General features: G+C 38.5%; 2 protein-coding genes across 6 annotated transcripts in view; one reads left to right on the forward strand and one right to left on the reverse strand.

Annotated features, from left to right (window-relative positions):
- The window catches only part of LRRC34 (leucine rich repeat containing 34), a 59,029-nt gene that overhangs the window by 32,163 nt on the left and 2,866 nt on the right, over positions 1 to 24,000 (forward strand).
- Positions 3,983 to 24,000, reverse strand: part of MYNN (myoneurin) — a 34,009-nt gene continuing 13,991 nt past the window's right edge. For all 5 annotated transcript variants that reach the window (XM_072618519.1, XM_072618515.1, XM_072618516.1 and 2 more), the window contains 2 exons: positions 23,906 to 23,992; positions 3,983 to 5,926 (listed from right to left, as the gene is read on the reverse strand). In XM_072618519.1, coding sequence (XP_072474620.1) covers positions 5,664 to 5,926; positions 23,906 to 23,992 — 350 coding nt within the window. In that variant the 3' untranslated portion in view covers positions 3,983 to 5,663. The remainder of the gene's footprint in view (positions 5,927 to 23,905; positions 23,993 to 24,000) is intronic.

The raw sequence follows: 24,000 nt of genomic DNA on the forward strand, positions 1-24,000 counted from the left end.
CAGATGAGTGCTACACATGAGAATCTACATGCTGCACATCAACATCTACAAAGTACAAACAAATGAGAAAACAAAACTAAAAATAATATTTTACAAATGACACCTGGCACTCCACTGACTAAATAGTTTGCTAAATACTAAGGTTCAGTGCATTACTGAAAATGTATGAATGAGTAAAAACTCATTTAGTAAACACTACGTGCCAGGTACCATGCTGACTACTAAGGACACAGATATAAGCAAGTGAATCTCCCCCTGCCCTCAAGGAGCTTATATTCTAATAGGGAAAGGTAACACAGGAGAGCCTGCCTTGCCACCGAGCACATGGGATAGGACCTCAAAGAGCATGTTCTAAGAACAAGGCAACTGCTGACTTTTCACAACTGCCTCCCCATCTCTCTTCCTCAACCAAATCATTTTATCACCATCTCATATTACATAATTTATGTAAAAAAAATCACATCATGTAATAATAGTGGATAAAAAAATTCATTTGCATTACTGAGTTTAACATACAAAAAATACATATAAAAAACACCAAGAAATTTTTATGTGCCAAAATGTGTCAACACTAAAATGAATTTTAGTATGAAGTTAAACAATACAGAGATAACTTATTAGTAAGAATTAAACAGTCAATAAACATTAGTAACAAACTATATTATTCCTTTGCAGAAAAAGTCAGCTGTCATTTTTCACAAATGGTACACAGAACTGAACTTAAGAATTCAATCCCACCTTTAACACTGACTAACCATGGGCAAATCACTTAACCCCTTGGCCTCAATTTCCTCATATGCAAAATGGGGATGATAACCATATTATCAATTTCAAGGATTACTGTGACACAAGTAAGATAATATATACAAATTGCTTTATAAACTTTAAAATTTGATATAAATATCAATTATACACAATACATGCTAAGATCCTTGTTACTATGTAATAATATTACAAAGCATATTATCATGCTTTTAAGGTCTGCCAAGTATCTTGACACACAATGGATCGAAGATTTTGTGCTGGAAGAGAACTCATACGTCATCTAGTCCAACCCCTTGATTTTACAGACAAGGAAACTGAGGTCTAGGGCAGTTAAGTGAATTTTCCAAGACCACCCATTTCTGAAGTGGCTGTCAACTCAAAATATTTTCCATTACACTCTATGACCTTCTAGATTTTCCTCATAATAGCTCTGTGATGTTATCTAGTGCCATCTCTACTCACACATGAGGAAAATGAACTCAAAGAAATTGAGTGATTTTTTCTTAGTCCCAAAAGCTACTAAGCAATTGAGATGGGATCCACAGTTTATATAAAATGGGTAGTATTCTTGTTTGTATTTCTGAAATAAAGTATTTACAATATCCATCAATCCCCCTGACTTATCTTACCACTCCAATTCTACAAAAGGCTTTTTCCCTCCTTCATTTTAGATCAACAGGGACTTAACTACATAATTTCCATTAATTTATATAATGAAATATAGTTATATCTAAGAACTTGATGCTGGATTGTGTCCACACAACATTTTTCATGTTGAGCTTTGTTTCTAAATAACACAAATGAGACTGATTATGGCTTGAGTTTCAACTTTTCAACCTTATGAAGCATTTGTTTTAACACAGTAAGTCTCAGGCTGTATCTTTATGAGAGAGAAGGAAGGAAGTAGACTCATTTCCCCTTAGGATGTATTAACTTAACCGAATCGATCATTTTGGCTTCATATCTATCTTGGGTCACTCTTTCCCCCTCTTTGCTCTTAAGACAAGGTTAACTTGGCCAGTGTGGTCTTTTCACAAAGCCCTGCATGCATATTGCTCACTGGCCCAGCCTAACAGGGACTTTTCCCTTGAAATTCAGTAAAGATTCATCTTTCAGGTTTTGTTTATTTCTAAAGTAAAACTGTCGATATGCTGTATTTGAAGTTGAATTTTTAAAGAGAGGTAGGATTACTTGCTCCCTCAGTGATCTGATTGGTTCAAGGAGTCACCCATCTGTCTACTTCTTTCCTTAAGCTGATCACTTCATTTTGAGCTGTGTGGATAAATAAAAACAGCCATATATGGCTGTATGGAAGACGACATGAAAACCCCTCTCATTGTTTTATGTTCCAACTCTGACAATCCATTGGAAACCAAATGTTGTACCCTATGTTGAGTTCAAAAGCTGTCAGGCAGGAATACATATACATATCATTTCAGAAGCTCACCAGGTATCACATTCAAAGGAATGACTATGGGCAATGCCATATGAATTCCACATTTATCCTATATTCACAAACAGATAATTATTGTAAAACTGGTCACATACTGTCCATTTTAGCAATTTTGTTCTTGACATTAAAAAAAATTTTCACTACTGCCCTATTTTTAGAAGAATACTTTGTCCATATAATTTTTCTGATATACTCTGAACTCCTTCAATTAACAACTCTCCAAAATGAAAAAGGAGGTATGAAAAATTACTCAAATAGAAAAAAAGAACCTCTTATAGTGACTAACATTTAGTGACATTTGAAAATCTGGCATTAACTTAAATCATATAAAAACAGGTTTTTCTGCTACAAGGTATTTTCCAGCCAGTATTCAGTAAAAAATCTCATAGAATTCGATGCAAAGTTTACATGAAAACATTTCTTACTGCTTAAGAGCCAAGAAATGTGTAGAACAATGATTAAAAAGTTAGTACACATGACATTAATTTAGTGTAACAGTTAAATATATCAACTGCAGTTATTTTTATGAATTCTGTAAACAGCATATAGAACACAATTTGTAGGGTACACTATTTAATTATTGCTGCAATAGATCTATATCAGATTCTGGAAAGGTTAAAATAATTTTTTAAAATCAGTATTAAAAATAATCTGTAAATAAAGAACACCAAACAAATGCTATTTACAAACATCTAAAATGACTGATATATAAATCTAAGCTTTTTTAGTTGGAAATCTAAGAAACAGTAGAAATGATTTAATATTACTACAAGTACAAAACAAATTCACATAGAAAGTACATTCCACCTCTCAGTGCACTCTTCAGAATTAACCTGCTCAGTAATTCAGGGTAAATGATGAATTCATTTAAAAAGAACACGTAACTTCTTCCCACAATAACACATCATGGATGTATTTAGTTGAGCAGTTAAAGACGAACTTGATCTAACACACTGGTTAAAATGTTTGTTTTCTTATTAGACAGCAAGGTCTACCACAAAATAGTATACTAAGTTAGTACACAGACTGAAAACGATGTTCTGTATTTGGTGAGAAAAAACAATAAATGACCTAAAGTAGCTTGAGCTATAAAAGGTGGGCCATACATCACAAATTCAAAGCCATCTCTTTTACAATGGACTTTTAAATTGTCAGTTGCCAAAAGAAACCACAGAATGATATACAAGAGGAAATTTAAAATCATCTCAATGTGGGTGCCACACAGAGTTTCCTTTAAGTCTGGTGTCTTACATGAGCACCAGAAAAACATATGGATATCATAAAAGAATCCAACTATTAAAAGAACATTCCCAGGAAGGCGCAGGATTTTATTTTATCTTTGTATTGCTGTTTTGGAAAAGCAGGTAAGAACAGGTTCAGGCAGTAATTTAAAAATTTAGAATGACTAATAAAAATAAAATATTAAACGATGAGGCAAAAGACATGTAATCAAAAACATAACCGAACTGAAACCTAACCAGTAAAGGGGGGAAGAAGAGGGGAACACTGCCACTTCAGGCTATGACCATTGATGAGGGATGATGATCACTCTTAAGAAGATAGTCTAGAAAGTGATGTTTGATTTAATGATGACCCATTAAAAATCCCAGGCCCTCTTTGGTGTTATTTACAAGACCTGGATCTGATGGTTATATTTTCTTTATACTCCATTGAAATCCTGGTGAATTTAAATCTGAATAGCTACTCACTTTACATTTTGTTCAGAAATATACTGATGAAATGTAGAGCAATCAATACATCTGATCAATGAAAACACGTTTCAAGTTTATTAATTTCTTTTGTGCTCAAATTGCTGCCCTTAATTTGTGTTTCATAAAGGTACTCTTGCCAAAAAAAAACATTACCAAGGTAACATTTTGACCTCAATATTCAGTCCACCAGGTCCCTGGATTGAGGGATATGGCAAGGTCAGTGATGATGTTCTCACACCAGCTGCCAAGATTTCCTGTACTACATAGCAAATACAAAGCTTTATTGTGACCGGGGCACCAAGCAGATAAGGACATAATTAGAAACTCAAGATAAATAGAAAATGGATTGTATTTATTACAGAAGCAGTTTTAAGAAAAGAAAAATCTGTGATTGTGGCTTGTATGGTAGAAATGAGGAGTCAAGAGTGTGTTTAATCAGCAAGACAGAAACTGCCTTTTGTGGAGCTGGAATTCCTGTTAGCTATATGGTACCAGAGATCAGTTTAAAAACAAAAAAAAAACTCAAAACAACAAACCACAAAAAACCATTTTGTTGACAGAGAATCAGAATAAGAGCAATTTTAGTGGAAAATAAATAGGAAAATAATCTGCTTTTGCCCCTCCAGGTTGACAAGGACTTTTAAAAAGCTACCAAAACAATCTATTGTCATGGTTTGGAGGAGTGAAAGTTAATTCTGAAAAGGAAAAGCTAGCTACCTTATTGGTGAAGATTTAAACTCATTTGTAGTTCTAAAAACCTGGGCTTTTAAAGTCTGTTTTTCCTCTAAATACTAAAATCTCACATTTTACTATTATATATGTAATCTCCGGTACCAGATTTCAGCAGTTATCTGTAGTCTGTTTTAAACTTGTAATTTTGGGGAGGGGAGGTTATTACTTTATTCATTGATAGGATTTAATTTTAATTTTTAAAGGTGTGCATGTAACAGGTGAAAAATAGACAAAATTAATGCATCTGTCTTTCAGCTTGCATACTTTCCTTACCAAAAATGCACTTGATGATTTTTTCTTAGCTTATATCAAAGTGGGTCAAATTGTGAAACTGCTTTTTCATATAATAAAGGTATTAAACATCTATTGATGGGTTACTTTTGAATGGAATACTGAAAAAGAAGTGTTCTGGTGGACCAAAAAAAAAGAAATGAGTTTTATAACATTTAATGAGACTTTTTCCTTTTTTTTTTTTTAATTAAAGGATTGTTTGTCCCAAATTGACATCAATATCAGTAGAGAAGAAAAATAAATTATAATTGGGTTTCTAGATTTTTTTTTTGGTCAGAAATATGAACTCTTAATTCTAGATGAAATCTAGAGCTGATTATTTCATTCTTTTAAATAATAGAAAAAAGGAAAATCTGGAGGGCACTGTTTTATTTGGTAAAGGGACAAATTCTATCAGAATAACTAAAGGGTAGTCTTAAATGTAGACTTCAGGACTACAGATGAACATGTTTTTTCCCCTTCTATTTTAAATACCATTTTGCTATGTAACTCATTCTCCATCATTGGTGTGTATATACTTCTTACTTTTCCAGCAAAAAACAAAACAAAACAAGCATTGCACAGTGAAAATGCAGACCAGTTGCCTTTACTTAGCTGAATGAAAAATAATGATTACAACCCAAATGAGAGTGAATGAGGATGTTCACCTTGCCAGAAAAGTTTATGTTCACTACCATATGTATTTAGTAAATTTCATATTGCTCATAAAGTCAATATAATTGCTGCAGAAAAATAAACTGTGGTTCTGAATACCCATTTACAGTTGATCTCAACAATGTGTCCGATGATGGAGACTGACTATCCGTTACAGGCAACAGCATCTGGTGGTCCTCCGTTCCAAGGGGAAGAGTTAATGGTAAAGTCATATCAGAAGGTTTCACATCTATAGGTTCTGACAAAGGACTTTTCTGCATGGGATCTTGTTCATTAAAAGCATTATCCCCCATGGTAGAATCTAGAGTTTTCTCAGATCCTGGAAGGAAAAAAACAAAATAAACCTTAACTTCTCAAAGACACCAGTGTTCTACTCACTGCTTCCAGAAGGATACTTCCCAAGTGGCCTTTCATCTGAATGCTCCCCATTCTTGGGGTCAGGAAGAGCTTAATTCAAATACAACCCCAGACCCTTATTATCATCAGTTTCCTTATCCATAAAATGAGGATAATCATAGCACCTACTTCCCAAGGTTGTTTTAAGGATCAGATGGGGTAGCTTGTGCAAATCACTTAGCAAATCTTAAAAGCAGCCTATAAATGTTTGCTTATTATCAGTGTTGTTATCAAACCATAACCCTGTGGCATCCCTTTTAGTAATACCTACCATGTGTATTCAGTATTTATTTAGCACTTAACTATGTTTTTTACTAAACTGTAAGTGTTTTAAGGTCAGGAACTATTCTTTCTGTCTTGGCACAGTATGAAACTTCTATGAGAACCTGCAAGGTCTTGGTCTAAGGAGCCAAACTCCCCACATTAACAAGATCTCTGAGCATGCCCTGGAGTGAGGAAGACTCATCTTCCTAAGTTTGAATCCTGCCTCAGACATTTCCAAGCTATGGGAGCCTGGGCAAGTCACTTAACCCTGTCTGCCTAAGTTTCTTCACCTGTAAAATGAGCTGGAGAAGGAAATGACAAACCATCAAGAAACCTCAAATGGGGGTCACAAAAAGTCAGACATGACTGCAAACAACTGAACAACCACAAAGCATTTTCCAAGTTACCCTTTTCTCCTTGGTGGTTCAGTAGTGGCAGCTAATTTCATGGTACTTGGCAACTAACTAAACTGTAGACTCACTGAGAGCACAGACAACCCTATTCGCTTTTATTTCCCCAGACAGTGTGGGATTGTAAACAGAGCACTGCTCTTGGGAAGACCTGAGTTCAAATCCTGCTTAAGACGGTTACAGTGTGTGACTATGAGGACCAACCACAATCTGTCTTGGCCTTTGCTTCCTAATCTGTAAAAGGGACCAAAAATAGCCTTGACCTCACAAGGTTGTTGTAAGACTTTCCAGTGAGATAATATATGCAAAGTACTCTGCCATAAAAAATAATAATAATAATCATGGCTTATTGTCTTTATTATTAGTTTCTTCATGAGATTCTTGCTTGTCCACATGGTGATTGTTACATCCAAGTTCTTTGGTTTCCAGTCCTAGGCTGGTGGATAGAAAGTATGTTGTAATACTATCCTCTGAACAAGTGGGTGGATACATGGAGTCCTACCTTTTCTTTGAATCCCAATCACTAACACTTTGGGGTTCCTCTGCTCACATAGCCATCACCCTTAGGCAAATGACTCAAGTGCTAACCTTGGTGTTTTCAATACCTGACATTTAATTCCAGTTGGCTGCCTTGACTGCAGGCTAAATTCAATCAGCCTAGAACCAATCGGAGCATCTCTCTCTCTCTGCAGGTTCCCTCAGTTGACATTCCTACTGCTCTTTCCATTTACTGCCATGTGGTCACAGACCTATCTCCTATCTAAACCTCATATTCCGGTTACTGTTAGGAAAGAATCTTAGAAACTCACACATACCTATGAATAGCCATTAACATGTTCCTACGTGCTTGCAAACTGTTATACACTTAAACCACTTCTTCATGCTCTGTCCTATCATTTAGACTTCAAAGATTTGAAAAGGAATATCACAGGCCTGCATGTTAAATACCATACCATAAAAATTAGAAAAGAATCAAATAAAGTGCCTTCACAGTTCTAGGTAGGGGGTGAATTCTTTTTTGTTTTTCACAAAGAAAACCAGTTTTATTGAAATATTTATAACACCGTGGCTTGTCTATCAGCTCCCTTATTAACCATTTTTGGTCCATCCTTTCTGTCCAAAGACTGTTCTCTTTGGAAAGGAAAACAGAAACAAAATGCAAATTGAGGGATTTCGGCTTCTCCCAGTCATCCCTAGCGAAGATCCAATTCTGTCCTTACTCCCCCCTTTTCCCCTAATATAGCTTAAAAAAGAAAAAGAAATCCTTTTTAGCACCCTGAGTTTTCTTTTGCCAGGTCTGGCTCCCTCTGAGTTTTAGGACTGCCAACGTGACTCTCACAAAACCACCTGCCCAGTGGGTGAATTCGTAACCAAGAGGATACTGGCAACTATGGAGCTTCAGTGACAGAAAAGTGAAAAGCTACTGTATCAGTAATGCGACCAGGACAGCAGAGAATGCAGACGATGGCAGGGGCGGGGATGGGGCTGGGGGATTGTGTTTATCAAATATCTCTGAGAATTGTCTACGCAGAAATAACTAGAACCAAAAGCCATTTCAATAGATGAGGCCAAAGGATATAAACACTTCTGGAAAGAAGTGCACACTATTAGCAACATGTGAAAGAATACAAGTCATTAAGAATAAGAGATACACAAATCAAAACAACTTCGGAGTTGTAAACTACACGAAGCGAACTGGGAAAGAGAACAAATTAAGAGAACAGTCAGTGCTGGGGATGTTGTGAACAAGTCCACTGATACACTGTTGTGTTCCTGGGATGTGCTCTAACAATTCTGGATTATTACCCTCTGACCCAGAGATTCCACATGAAGAGTTTGGCCCAAAAAGAGTCAATGACAAAACGGAATGGCCTGTTATACCCCAAAATATTTGTAACAGCACTTTGTAGAGCAAACACCTGGAAACCAGTCACTGATGGGGACAGCTAAACAAGTCATAGTAAAATCAATGTAATGGAATATTAGAGTTCTATAAGAAGTTATGACTATGATGAGAAGAATGTAAAGACCTGTATGAACTGACACAAAGTAAGGGTGAATTAGGAAAACTTTAGAATGACAAGAGTAGAAAGTAGAAAGAACAAAAATGAAATAACTCAGACTGAACACTGTGAAATTGTAATGACCACCTCTGGTCCCAAAGAAGAGATGCTACAGCACCTTCCCATCTTTGTAGAGCTGAGGAGGCGAGGGAGAAGAAGGGTTACAAAACAACGCATGCACAGGCAGATGGATTCGAGCTTATTTGTGTCAAAGGACAGAGCATCCAAATTAATAAGATCACACAAATCCATTTGAAAAGAAAAATATTTTACTCATCAACCATACTTGCCAACAGGTGGTACGTTTTAGGAACAGCACAAGAAGACCAATTTCCTGTAGTCACGTACACTTCCAGTCTAATCTGCCTCACTGAAACTTCTACTTACCATCCTCACTGGCCAAGAGCAAGTCTGAAACCTCTTTTGTATACAGTTCCTTCAAATGCCTGAAGAGAAGTATCAGGTCTTAGCCTAAACATGCCTAGTGGCTTCATGTCATTCCCATGTGGTATAAGCTCCATGCCTTCAGTACTCAAATCAATATGAATAATCCTCCAGTAATACAGATCACACAACATCTATGCCTAACAATCCTGTGTAACCTTTATCAATATCTTCAAAAAAAGGCACAACAGGGAAGCCTTTCTTGATATGGACAACCTGAGGATACCACTGGAGAGTGAGAAGGCAAGATTAGTCCATGCTTTTACCGCATGACTAGGCCTTTATGGGGGAGATGGGACAATCTGGGTTAAGTGATTTGCCCAGGGTCACACAGCTCAGGCCTTTATTTTTCAATCTATATTTCTCTGATGGCATCCTTCATTCAGCTTCTGCCATCATTCCTTGATTACAATATTATAAAAATCCCTGCAGATTTTTTCCATCTTTTGTCTCTTTGTTGTCCTGGTTCATCCTCAAATGTCCTTAGGATGGCTTTTATTAACTGGGGCACTCATCTAGTTTTCCTTAAAATGATTTTTCCTTCAACTGCTTCTCACTGTTTCTGAGACATAATCTTCCATTTCTGATAAGATTTTACGAACAAGCTTACCTGCTAAATTGGGTGTCCTTGGCTATCATCTCTTTCTCCATCTGGCATATAAGTCAACTTTTTGCTAAGGTGTTTTTAGATACTTTTGGTATCTTTTTTAATAACAACTGTTTTATATCACTTAACTTCCTATAAGAAATTATAATTGGTGTAGACATTCTTTCTATTTTCCTTGTCTTAGCATCAATAACTTGTTTTAACTATATACCATATCGTCTTCTCATTTCTTTTTTTCTAGCTTTGTATTCTTATCTTTGCTCTAAGTCAGTGGTCTTACTGAACAAGACTCCCCACTTCAGTAGTTTAACATTTCCTGTCAGCTAAAATATAATCAATATCAATTTGGTGGGCTATTATTTGGTGCTTATGGCCATCACTATCACTGTGCCAGATGCATGCTTTCTAACTTCTGTACTTGCCTGCCAATCTTTCTCACAAATACAAGACACTCCATTACACAACGCATTAAAATAAGCCTTGTATAATTTATTCTACATTGGTTTTAAATTTTCAACTGGGGTAACAAGTTGAGTTCTACATTCCAGGTCACAAAGATAGATACTAAGGTAATGAGTCAAGAAAAGTCTCCTACATAATGTGACTTTTTTCAAGAGGTCATTGTATCTGTACCCAAAATAAAGCCATCCCCTCATATTCTAGATCCATCTAGCCAAATCTACTGCAATCATTCGCTTTCTTTAATAAAAGCACAGGTGGTGGCTTTTTCTACTCTTTCTTTCACATTTAATTTTCAGTAGCATAAAAATAATGTAAGGGCATGGCTGACATCCAAGCTAAGAACAGTCAGAAATGTTTCTTTTGTATCCTGTAAGAAAAGCACTGGAGAAAGAGGTCTCTTTATTTGAAAGCCTAAGGTCCCTTATCCTCAACAATCATGCAGAAAGGGATATAAAGAGACTTACCTGCATTACTGTTAACAAATCAGTAACTGTGCCACCTGTACACAATGTACGTGAGTGTGTGTGTACGTATGTGTCATCTGCATTACCCGTTAACAAATCAGTAACTGTGCCACCTGTGTAAACAATGTATGTGTGTACATGTGTCACCTGCATTACTGTTTAACATATCAGTAACTGTGCCACCTGTACACAATGTACGTGAGTGTGTGTGTACATGTGTGTATGTACATGTGTGTGACCTGCATTACTGTTAACAAATCAGTAACTGTGCCACCTGTACACAATGTACGTGAGTGTGTGTGTACATGTGCGTGTCACCTGCATTACCGTTAACATATCAGTGACTGTGCCACCTGTACACAATGTACGTGAGTGTATGTACATGTGTGTATGTACATGTGTGTGACCTGCATTACTGTTAACAAATCAGTAACTGTGCCATCTGTACACAATGTATGTGAGTGTGTGTGTCACCTGCATTACCGTTAACAAATCACTAACTGTGCCACCTGTGTACACAATGTACATGAGTGTGCATACATGTGTGTCATTGTACTCTGGCTCCAATGCACTCATTCTTTTCATCACCCTTGATGGTAAGTGTCAGAGCAAAAACTAAGAAGTCTCCATGCTCACTCAGTTTGCTTTGTCAAAGAAATTTTATTTTATTTTCTGTTAAACTAGTCTAGATCCAAAATGTAAGGGAAAATAGAAATGACCATTCTTCTTGCTTAGAAATAATCTTTACTGAGCAGTTCTTAAAAGATAAATTCAGCACCAAGAAGTTGCCTGAAACATCCCATTTCCCTCAGAAACAATGTTAAATAAAACCTCTAAACAGATTCTGCAGTGACAGAACCCACAAAAAGATGGAGTGAAACAATCTTCCAGCTTCAGATAACTTAAAAGGATTTCAGGAAAGGTCTGTCTCACTTGGGTAAAAGGGGAGCACAGGGCCAATGGGGATGGTGTCTCGGCAAGCCACCCGGAGGCTCTTAGCCACAGCACAGATCAGCAAAGCCACCGAATCCAGCACCACAGATGTGGCTAGACCAGGCCACCCCCAGCGCAGTGAGCAAGCCACAAGCATATGAAGAAGCTTGGGATAGTGCCCCCCAAACCATAACCAAGGAGCAGAGCTCAACTTTAAAAGTCATGAAATAGACTGAAAAAATGCAAGAAACGGAGAGAACCCTGACCATAGAAAGCTACTATGGAGCAGGGAAGATCAAAACACAAAGCTCAGAAGAGGACAACAATGTCACACTGCCCACATGTGAAGCCTCAAAGGGGAATATGAACTGGTCTCAAGCCCAGAGAGTCCATTTGGAAGAGTTCAAAAAGGACCTTAAAAATTCATTAAAAGAGGCAGAATCAAAATTAAGAAAAGAAATGAGAGTTATGAAGAAAAATTATGAAAAAGGAGTCAACAGCTTGGAAAAGAAAGGATAAAAACTGACTGAAAACAACTCCTTAAAAAATAGAATTGGCCAAATGGGAAAAAACAAATTCACTTAAGAAAATAACTCCTTAATTGTATTATAAAGCAGCAATCATCAAACCTACTGGGTACTGGCTAAGAAATACAAGTTAGGTACACAAGATACAGTAGTCAATGACTATAATACTCTACTATTTGATAAACTCAAAGACTCCAGCTTCTGGGATAAGAACTCACTATTTGACAAAAACTACTGGGAAAACTGGAAAATAGTATGGCAGAAACTAGGCACAGACCATCTTACACCATATACCAAAATAAAGTCAAAATGAGTATACATGTAGATGTAAAAGCTGACACCAAAAGCAAACTGGGAGAGCAATGAATGTCTGATGTATGGAGAACAAAAGAATTTATGATCTGACGAGATAAAGAATATTATGAAATGCACAATGGATAATTTTGATTACATTAAACTGAAAAGTTTTTGCACAAACAAAGCTAGGAGGGAAGCAAAACTGGGAAAGAATTTTTACAACCAGTATCTCTGATAAAGGCCTCATTTCTTAAAATATGGAGAACTGAGTTCAATTTATAAGAATACAAGTCATTCTCCAATTGATAAATGGTCAAAGAATATGAACAAACAGTTTTCAGAGGAAGAAATTAAAGCTATCTATAGTCATATGAAAAAATGCTCTAAATCACTACTGATTAGAAAAATGGAAATCAAAACAACTCTGAGGTACCACATCACACCTATCAGATTGACTAACATGACGGAACAGGAAAATGGTAAGTGCCAGACAAAATGTGGAAAATTGTACCACTAATGCATTGTTGGTGGAGTTGTGAACTGATGCAACCATTCTGGAAAGCAATTTTGAACTATGCCCAAAGGGCTTTAAAACTGTGCATACCCTATGACCCAGCAATACCACTACTAGGTTTGTATCCCAAAGAGATCACAAAAATGGGAAAAGGACCCACATGTACAAAAATATTGAGGGGATGTCCACCAGTTGAGACATGGCTGAACAAGTTGTGGTATATGAATGTAATGGAATACCACTGTTCTATAAGACATGATGAGCAGGCAGACTTCCGAGAGGCCTGGAATAACTTACATGAACTGAGGCTGAGTGAAGTGAGCAGAACCAGGAGAGCGCTGTGCACAAGTGATGACTCATTTTGACAGACTCGGCTCTTCTCAGCAATGCAAGAACCTAAGACAACACTAAAAGACTCACAATGGAAAGTGATCTCTACATCCAGAGAGAACTTTGGAGTGTGAATGCAGACCGAAGCAGACTACTGGGCCTCTCTTTTTTGTTTCTTCTTTCTCGTGGCTTCTCCCGTTAGTTCTAATGCTTCTTTGCAACAAGACTAATGTGAAAATAGATTCAATATGAATGTATATGGAGAGCCTATATCAAATTAAACACCATCGCGGGGGGGGGGGGGTAAATCTGGAACTCAATCTTATGGAAGTGAATGTTGAAGACTAAAATTAAATTAATTAAAAAAAAACTTTTAAAGTAGAATTGGCCAAACACAAAAGAACGTACAAAAGCTAAATGAAGAAAATAATTCCTTAAAAGCTGGGCAAGCAGAAACTAATGCCTCTATGAGACATCACAAATCAATCAAACAACATCAAAGGAATGAAAAAAAAATAGAAGAAAACAAAATACCTCTTTGGAAAAACAACTGACCTTGAAAACATCTAGTAGAGATAATTTAAAAATTATTGGGCTACCTAAATGCTATCTATGTTCAAAAAAGAGCCTGGATGGCATCTTTCAAGAAATTATCACAAGATGTAACACTTTAGTGTATAAGATCTATATGTCAACAATGTATGTGTTATCTTCATTATTAACATCCTTCTTTTATACTGCTTGTCTATAATTTTGTAAAGAAAAATGAATAAACTGAATTTTTTTTTGGTTTGGTTTTCATGACAGTTTGTTCAAAAGTCAGGCATCTTTATTTTTTGCTAGCTTTTGCAGACTCTTAAATGTGAACTTGCTATTTCTAATTAGGTAAAATAACAATAATCCACTACTAGTAAGCATTTGACTTTTTTACATGTTAAAAATGTTGCAAAATATTGTGGAAGTTGCCAGACTTAATAAAAGAAAGAAGCATTATGCTAATTTTCATATGAATGTATTAATTTAACAAAATGATTCATAGCTATTAATACCTCATTCCCTATATCTTGGAATATGTTCCGTAGATTTCATTCTCCACCTTGTGATCTCTTCTGCTCCTCCCCAGTTACTGGTGTTTTTTTGTTTGTTTGTCTCAGTATTTCACTGCATGTAATTTTTTTGGAACAAACTGTTTCTTTTCAAAAATAAGGAGTTATACTGAAATGTGATTTAATGTTTAATATTCTCTTGGGTTTTATGAAAGGTAAAACTGGTACAAAAAAAGCTCATCTGTTAAAAGATACACAAATGAACATTTTTGTCTGAGATAAGACAACCTTTGCATGTGACATTAAAAAAAGACAAACAATAGACACAAATTAAAAACTGACAGCAGTCAAATGTATAGTGTACTTTTCTCACTCCCATCTGGTTTTCTTTCATTTGAGAAAAAGAACAAAGCTGTTTGCTGGGGTTGGAAGCTCAATTCCGTGTGGGCGGTCTCGGGCGGGTAAAGGTGGGAACTTCTAAATCTTAGAGTTCTCACGAGGCCCCCCAGGAAACGACTGGGAATCGAGGTGAACCGAGCTATCTCATGTATTTCCGTCTTCCCGTGAGAGACGTGATGGGAGAGAGCTCTCCCCGCCCTTGAGATTGTCCCAGATCTGGGCACACTATTGTTATTTAACAGCACGGTATTCAGATGCAAACTATGCTGCTGGAGGGTTTAAGTAGGATCAGGAAAGCCTGAAAGTGATCTTGGGCGGAGGGGCGCGGAGCGGTGAGGACAACAAGGCTCCGCTTTTCCTCTCTCCTCTCTCCCCTCCCCGTCTCTCCCCGCTTATACTTCTACTTCCAATCTCTTATTGTAAGATCTTTGCCTCCTTGGGAGATTCTTCGCTCCCTCCTAAGGAAGAATTCCCCTGCACTTGTAACTAGACCCTGAAATAAAGCTCAACCCTTGTTCGACTCTGGAACGTCCTTTCTCTCATACGAGCATCCGGTTTGGCCAACCGAAGACCTTGGGATAGAGGTAAAAAGACTCGGGTAGCCCTCAGGCCTCTAGGCCTGGCAGTTGGTGCCCCAAACAGAGGACTGGGAGCGCAGATATCCTGGGTGCTTTGGGAACACCCGGAAGGGGCTGTGAAAGACGCAAGTCCCGAATCCTAGATTCGGAAGGAGAGAAAGAGTGAGAGTAGCTTCCCACACCCATGGGAAAAGGGCAGGGATGGGGAATCAATTGCCAGTAATAAAGCCAGAGGAACAGGAGGTCTGGGCTGAGATACTTTACAGGGAATGCAAGGAGGCGGGGGTCACTATAGAGTTAAATGACCTCCGAGAATTTTGTAAAAGGATTTGGAAAGTTTCTCCTTGGCTCGAGCAGACAGGAATATCAAGAGAAAGATGGGGAGCGGTCGGAGAACAAATGACCGCTTATGAGCAACTATGCCCCGGGGAGCTGGAGGATTTAGATTTCCTGATATACGGTGTAATTAAGAGCCTTTTGGAAGGGCCAGAGAGGCCAGGGCAGGATTGGAATGAGAGTGGAAGCGGAGAGAGGGGAGGGGAGAACCCTGGTAAGCAGAAAGTTAAGGAGTGTAGAGAAAAAATAGATTCGGAGCACCATCTAGCTGATGGGAAAGGCGAAGCAGGGGAGCATACGCCGTGTCTTCCCTCTGCGCCTCCTTATAGCATGCTCCATTGGTCAGACAGTCCAGGGCCACAGTCCAGTTTGGAAAAGGGAATACGGAAGGCTATAGAGAATGGAGAAGACGTAGGGACATTTCCTGTGCTAGAAATAGCGGACCCCAGTGTCCCCGGTGGGGTTCGGAGGAGCCACATACCTATAGAGTGGAAGAGAGTAGCGACTCTCAAAGAGGCTTGTACCAAGCATGGCCCTAATTCACCCTTTGTCATAGCCATGCTTGAGACTCTCAGTGGTCAGTTCGTTCTGACTCCTAATGACTGGAAGAGCTTAGCCAGAGCCTGCCTTACCCCTGGGCAGAAAGAAATAAGTACAGGGAGGGGCCAGGATCAGCTTCCCATAGCTATTGCCCTTCCCTTAAAGCACTCAGTTCAAATCCAGTTACTAAAGGAAATAGGACAGAATAGACCTGAGTGTACAATCTGGCTCAATGGAATTCCCATGACTGGCCTCCTTGATACTGGAGCGGACAGGACCTGCCTTAGCGGTCGCTCAGTACCCCGGCACTGGAAGCTCAAAGAAAGCCAGAGACCAGTGTGGGGAATAGGAGGGTGCCAAAATACCTTAGAGACAATGCACCCAGTAAAGTGGGAGGCAGAGGATCGCCAAGGGACCGTATGGCCGTTGGTGATTCCAGGACTTAGTTTTAACATCTGGGGCAGAGACATCATGAGCCGCCTGGGGATGAAGCTATCAAATTTTTAGTAAGGGCCATTGCAGTTTCACTGGAGTCCCCACCCTTGAATTGGAAGTCAGACACCCCGATTTGGGTGGAGCAATGGCCCCTGACTCCAGAAAAACTCCAGGCACTACAACTATTGGTTAAGGAGCAATTAGAAAAAGGAAATATAGAGCCATCACAGTCACCCTGGAATGCCCCTGTGTTTGTTATAAAGAAAAAATCCGGGAAATTCAGGTTCCTTACAGATGTTAATCAAGCATTTGTGAGCACCTGGCAGCAGCTATACCAAAATAAACAGCCAGTATGCAGCCTTATCAATTTCACCTTAAAGGCGATTCTCGCTAAACAAAAAAGGAGGAGATTAAGAGATCGCCTAATACAATCAGAGCTTGATACAGCTGTCTCAAAAAACTCACATACTACTCCAGCTATGAGACATTTTGTGACTATTCCAAGACAACCCCGCAAGGAAAGTAATACCCAGGCTGGAAATAAGGACACATGGGCCATGGTAAAGGATATAGCCTCAGGGAAATGGAAAGGTCCGTATAAGATACTAATATGGGGTCCAGGGTATGTTTGTGTCTCCACAGGAAAAGGGAATGCGTGGATTCCCATTAGAAGGATCCGTAGGTGTAAACCGATGTCGGAGATGGCGGAGACGCAGGAGGCGGAGACCCCGGAGAGCCCGGAGACCCCGGAGAAGGATCATGCACCACCTGAGTCTGCTGATGACAGCTTTAACCCTGCTGCCCAGAGAGGAAGCAGCACTCATCCCAACATAGCTGACCACTCCATCTAGGCATCTCTTTCCAGCGGCTGAAGGAGGACTTTGATATCACAAACCCAGGACACTTGGGGGGAGGTGACCAACTTTTCGCCTGAATACCACAGGCTTGGCCATTCAGGCTTGGCCGTTGAGATCCATTTGCATGACTGAGGGGGTGGTGATGTGTAAGGCGCCAGCACTAGCTGCTTCTCTTAGAATATGCTTTGGAATTACTGATTGCCCTTTCTCTTGCTGTAACTCAGCCATTTAGCTTCATCTTTGTTTTATTTGATGCCTCCCTTTGTCAGTTGTGCTAGCTGCAGATTTCTGTGTAAATGAAGTCTTGTTGTGGGGTACTCATATGCTAAAGGCCTTCCTAATCCACTCAGCCTCCAGCCGCTATTTGCTCTAGAGCCATGTGCGCGCCGCGCAAAACAAAAAGGGGGAGATGCTGGGGATGGAAGCTCAATTCCATGTGGACAGTCTCGGGCGGGTAAAGGTGGGAACTTCTAAATCTTAGAGTTCTCACGAGGCCCCCCCAGGAAACGACTGGGAATCGAGGTGAACCGAGCTATCTCGTGTATTTCCGCCTCTTCCCGTGAGAGACGTGATGGGAGAGAGCTCTCTCCGCCCTTGAGATTGTCCCGGATTGGAGCACACCTGTTGTTACCTAACAGGCTCGGTATTGACGTGCAAACTACGCGACGGGAGAGCTTAAGTAGGGTCAGGAAAGCCTGAAAGCTCTCTTGGGCGGAGGGGCGCGGAGCGGTGAGGACAACAAGGCTCCGCTTTTCCTCTCTCCTCTCTCCCCTCCCCCTCTCTCCCCACTTATACTTCTACTTCCAATCTCTTATTGTAAGATCTTTGCCTCCTTGGGAGATTCTTCGCTCCCTCCTAAGGAAGAATTCCCCTGCACTTGTAACTAGACCCTGAAATAAAGCTCAACCCTTGTTCGACTCTGGAACGTCCTTTCTCTCATACGAGCATCCGGTTTGGCCAACCGAAGACCTCGGGATAGAGGTAAGAAGACTCGGGTAGCCCTCAGGCCTCTAGGCCTGGCAGCTGTTCTTTTTAACTTCATTCCAAATACGCAAAATAAAATTCTTGAATATTTTTCAAATTTTCTAAAAAAAAAATAAATACTTATCTAATAGAATGTCTTGATTAGGACCTTTTTTAGCTTGTCACCAAGAGATGCTGTGAAATAGTTTACCTTCATATTTTAGGGGACTGGTTTACTTTTTAAAATTGTTCAATAGCTAAATTTTTCCTAACCTTAAAAATCTCTTAAGAAGCATTTTTTGATAGAAAGCATTTTGGCATGATTACAGAAGAGATAATATATAAATGAACTAGGCAAAATTCCTTCTAGTCTTCATGGTCCATTTTAAAAAATGTTTTCATTTTAGGCTCAAGATTTTTGGTTTAATTCTCAAAATTAAAAATAAAAACCAGATAAAAACAATAAATGATTTTAAAAGTCTTTTAAGCTCATTTCAAAAATAAATACAAAGATAAAAACAAGAAATTATCAAGGAAAACTGCCCTGATACCCCAGGTAAAATAGTCATTGGAAAGAATCCACTGATTACTTACTGAGAGAGATCCCAAAATGAAAACTCCAAGAATATTATAGCCAAGTTCCAGAATTATCAGGTCAAGGAGAAAATACTGCATGCAGCCAAAAAGAAACAATTCAAATATGATTATATTTATAATATATATGGCTATATATTATATAGTCAGGATTACACAGGACTTAGCATCTTCTACATTAAAGAATCAGAGGGCTTGGAATATGATATTCTGGAAGCAAAGGAGATTATATTACAACAAAGAATCAACTACCCTGCAAGAGTGAGCATAATCTTTCAGGGGAAAAGATGAACATTCAATGAAATATGGGACTTTCAAATTTTTTTGATGAAAAGACCAGAGCCAAACAAGAAAAGTCAATCTTTAAATACGAGACTCAAGAGAAGCATAAAAAGGCAAATGAGAAAGGAAAAAAATGTTATTCAATAAGATGTAAACTGTCTTCCCTCCACAGGAAGCAATAAGATGGGACAGTGAAACAAGGATGTCCATTCTCACACTGTTAGCTTTAGCAAGAGAAGAAACTGAAGGGATTAGAAGAGGCAATGAGAAAACAAAACTATCACTCTTTGCATGATGGTATACTTAGAGAGTCCTAGAGAATCAAGTAAAAAACTACTTGAAATAAAAAACTTCAGCAAAGTTGCAGGATATAAAATAAACCCACATGAATTATCAGCATTTCTATGTACTACCAACAAAGCCTAGCAGCAAGAGATAAGAGAAATTCTATTTAAAATAACTGTAAATAATATAAAATATTTGGGAGTCTGACGGCCAAAACAAACCCAGGAACTATATGAACACAATTACAAGACACTTTTCACACAAAGATCCTGTGTGTATTTTGTCCATTCTTGAAGAGGATCATGACATCAGGGCATGATGACATGACTGACTTGCAGTTGACTTGGATTTGACTGAGGGAGGACTGCGCAAAGTCACCAGCCTTACTTTGCTAATTCAGTGCCATACCAAACTACCAAAAAATTATTTTATAGAGCTAGAAAGAACAAAATTCATCTGGAAGAACAAAAAGGTTGACTAATGTGGAAATATGTTTAATATGATTGTGTATGTATAGCCTATATCAGATTACATGCTGTCTTGGGGAGGGGGGAAAACTTAGAACTCAAAATCTTATGAGTGATTGTTGAAAACTAAATATTAATTTTTTTAAAAGGTCAAGAGCATCAAGGGAATCAATGAAAAATGCAAAGGAAGGTGGCCTACCTATATGAGATCTAAAACTATATTATAAAGCAGCAGTTATCAAAACTACTTGGTACTGGCTAAGAACTGGTGGATCAGTGGAATGGGTTAAGTACCCAAGACACAGTAGTCGATGACTATAGTAATCTACTGTTTGACAAACCCCAAAACTCCAGCCTTCTGGTTAAGAACTCACTATTTGACAAAAAACTGTTGGAAAAACTGAAAAACAGTATAGCAGAAACTGGGCATAGACTAACATCTCACACCCTATACCAAGATAAGGTCAAAATGTGTACATAATTTAGACATAAGGGATGATACCATAAGCAAATAAGGAGAGAAATGAATAGTTTGCCTGTCAGATCTATGTAGAATGGAAGAATTTATAACCAAACAAAAGAGAATATAATGAAATGCAAAATGGATAATTTTTTATTACATTAAAAAGGTTTTGCACAAACAAAACCAAGGCAACCAAAATTAGAAGGTAAGCAGAAAGTTGGGAAACAATTTTTGCAGCCACCGTTTCTGACAAAGGCCTCATTTCTAAAATATATAAAGTACTGAGTCAAATTTATAAGAATACAAGTCATTCCCCAACTGATAAATGGTTAATGGATATGAACAAGCAGCTTTCAGAGGAAGAAATGAGAGGTATCTATAGTCATATGAAGAACACTCTAAATCAATATTGATTAAAGAAATGCAAATTAAAACAACTGACTACCTTGCACCTATTCAGTTGGCTAACATGACAAAAGAGAAGAATGAAAAATGCCGGAGAAGAAGTGGGAAAATTGGAACACTAATGCATTACTGATGTAGTTGTGAACTGATCCAGCCATTGTGGAAAGAAATTTGGAACTATGCCCAAAGGGTAACCAAACTATGCACACCCTTTGATCCAGCAATACCACTTCTAGGCTGTATCCCAAAGAGATCATAAAAAAAGCGAAAAGGAGCTACATGTACAAAAATATTTATCGCAGCTCTGTTTGTGGTGGCAAAGAATTGGTAACTGTAGCAATTCCCATCAAATGGGGAATGGCTAAACAAGGTGTGGTATATGAATGTGATGGAATACTACTGTGCTAAAAGAAATGATGAGCAGGCAGACCAGAAAAACCTGGAAAGACTGATATGAACTGATACTGAGTGAAGCGAGCAGAACCAGGAGAACACTGTGCAATGATCAAGTACGACAGACTTAGCTCTTCTTAGCGATACAATGATCCAAATAATTCTAGAAGACTCAGGATGGAAAACACTAAACACATCCGGAGGAAAAACTCTGGAGTCTAAATGCAGATCAAAGCAGAATATATTTACTTTTTTGTTTTTTTCTTTCTCGTGGTTTTTCCCTTTTGTTCGGATTCTTCTTTCACAACATGACTAATGTGGAAATATTTTAATATGACTGTACATATATAGCCTGTACAGACTGCCATCTTGGGGAGGGAGGGGCAGAGGTTGGGGAGAGAAAATTTAGAACTCAAAATCTTATAAAAGTGAATGTTAAAAACTAAAAACAAAAAAAAAAAAAGAAAAGTAAAAAAAGTCTTAAATTTTGCAAGAAAAAAAGAAAACTATCTTTATATGTAACTGGGGAAAAAAATTAAGATATTTTAAAAAAGAAAAAAAAGACAAAAAGACTTAGCTTAAACCCCACCTTCTAATGAGGCCCTTCCTGATTCCCTTAATGCTCTTTCTTTCCCAAAGTTTGCTTAGCTCCTACCCAATCAATGAGCAGCTGATCTGTTTCTTTGTAGTTCTTTCTACCACAAAAGTACAGTCACAAATGTTGTGGTGTATTAAGGACCTTCTTTTTACCCCCTTGAGCAGTGGAATCCCTGGTTCAGAAAGTATAAGCGTTTTGCTGACAGGTAAGTGCAGATTGACGTGAATTATACATGGCACCACTTCACAGGATTCACTATTTGTACTAATCTAGACCTAGCTCTATCTGCATAATTTCAGATTCCAATTTCCAGAAACAGCCTATTTAAATGAACTGTGAATTCTGAAAAGTGGGAAATGGTTAGTCAGTCAGCAAGCATTTATGAAGCACTTAGTATGTGTCAGACATCATGATAAGCCCTGGGGACACAAAGAAAGGAAAAAACAAATTCTATAGGGAAAGCAAAATCCAAACAACCATATCCACAAAAAGACAGAGCCTTCCACTCTTGCTACAGACACACGTAGGCACATGTATGTATGTATATGTACATACATACACACACGTAACTAAAATGCCAGCACTTTTTGAAGCAGAGATTCCACTGCTGGGCATATAACATCACGGAGGTCAGCGGTAAAAAGGAAGATCCCTAATACACCAAAGAATTTGGCAGCATTTCTGTGAAGCAAAGAACTGGAAAGAAAGAGAGTAGCTGCGCACTGACTGTGACACACAGCGTGATGGAATCCTGCCGTGCCATAAAAGGTGACAAACATAATGGATTCAGAGAAGCATGAAAAGACTTCCACGAACTGATGGCAAGTGAAACAAATGACCAGAATCAAGAAAACAACCTACCCAACTACGATGATGTCAATGGACAACCGAACAACCTAAGCAGAAGGGTGGGAAATGGGAATGACCAAGTACGGCCCCAAAGGCACATGAGGAAACCTTGCCCTGGACTCCTCTTCCTGCTTCTCTGCAGAGGTGGAAAGCCACAGGTGTAGAATGCTACATATAATCCCAGAATTTAAAAAAATGTTACCTAGTTTTATAGAATTTTTTTCTTTTAAAAAAAGTTTTATTATGAAGGCTGAGTCTTTGGGAGGGTTTGAAGAATAAAACTATAGAAGATATAAAAAAAGAAATCAAAATTTTCATTTTAAAAAATTAATCAGGTCAGGTAGTGTTGCCTCAATTGGGTCCCATATCTTATATTTATTCTTCTAATTTAGGCTCAACTTAAAAACTAAAAGCATTCAAGAAAGAGACATTTTTGGACATGACCAATATGGGAATTTATTCTGTTATACATATTGTTACAAGGGTATGATAAAGAAGGGAGAGAAAATGATTCTGATTAATTGAAAAAAAACTTTATAAACAATCAGACATACAACAGTGGAACAAGCTGTCAGAGAAGACAAGAAGTTTTCTTTACTAGATGTCTCTAAGCTAATGCTGGTAACCCCTTGCTGGGTAGTTTCACTTAGGGACTCATAGGAGTCCTGTGAGAAGCAGGAACTGGGCTCTTCAGTTCCAACTCTGAAATTCATAGCTGATTGAAAAACCGTGTGATCCACCCTACCACTGCCACACACAATCACAGGAGGGTCACAGCAGCCTTGGTGGGTACAGAGCCTCAGGAGGCCACTGGACCTGCAGCCTCTGCCATCCAGCGTGGGCCCTGCTGACAGCCCAAGGTCAGCCTCACCCCACAGGAAACGCTGGAACACGCATGCTTTATCTGCCAACCCTCCCAACTCCACATGAAGGTGCACTGACTCTCTACATTAAATCTCCACTCCTTTGATCATCCACTTCATAAATCTCAAGTCTTCAAGGTGGGAGCAAACCTACAGAATAAGTGCAGTTGGCTCCTCTGGGCATGAGCGTGCCAACATGGCACTGAGCACGCCAACATGGCACTGAGCACTTACCAGAGTGGACTTTTGTTTTGTGCTTCTTTAGATTTTTTATGTCAGTATAGGAATTTCCACAGAGCTCACAGATAAATGGTCTTTCCCCTGGTGTG

Source organism: Notamacropus eugenii, chromosome 6, assembly GCF_028372415.1.
Source record: "Notamacropus eugenii isolate mMacEug1 chromosome 6, mMacEug1.pri_v2, whole genome shotgun sequence".
Taxonomy (NCBI): domain Eukaryota; kingdom Metazoa; phylum Chordata; class Mammalia; order Diprotodontia; family Macropodidae; genus Notamacropus; species Notamacropus eugenii.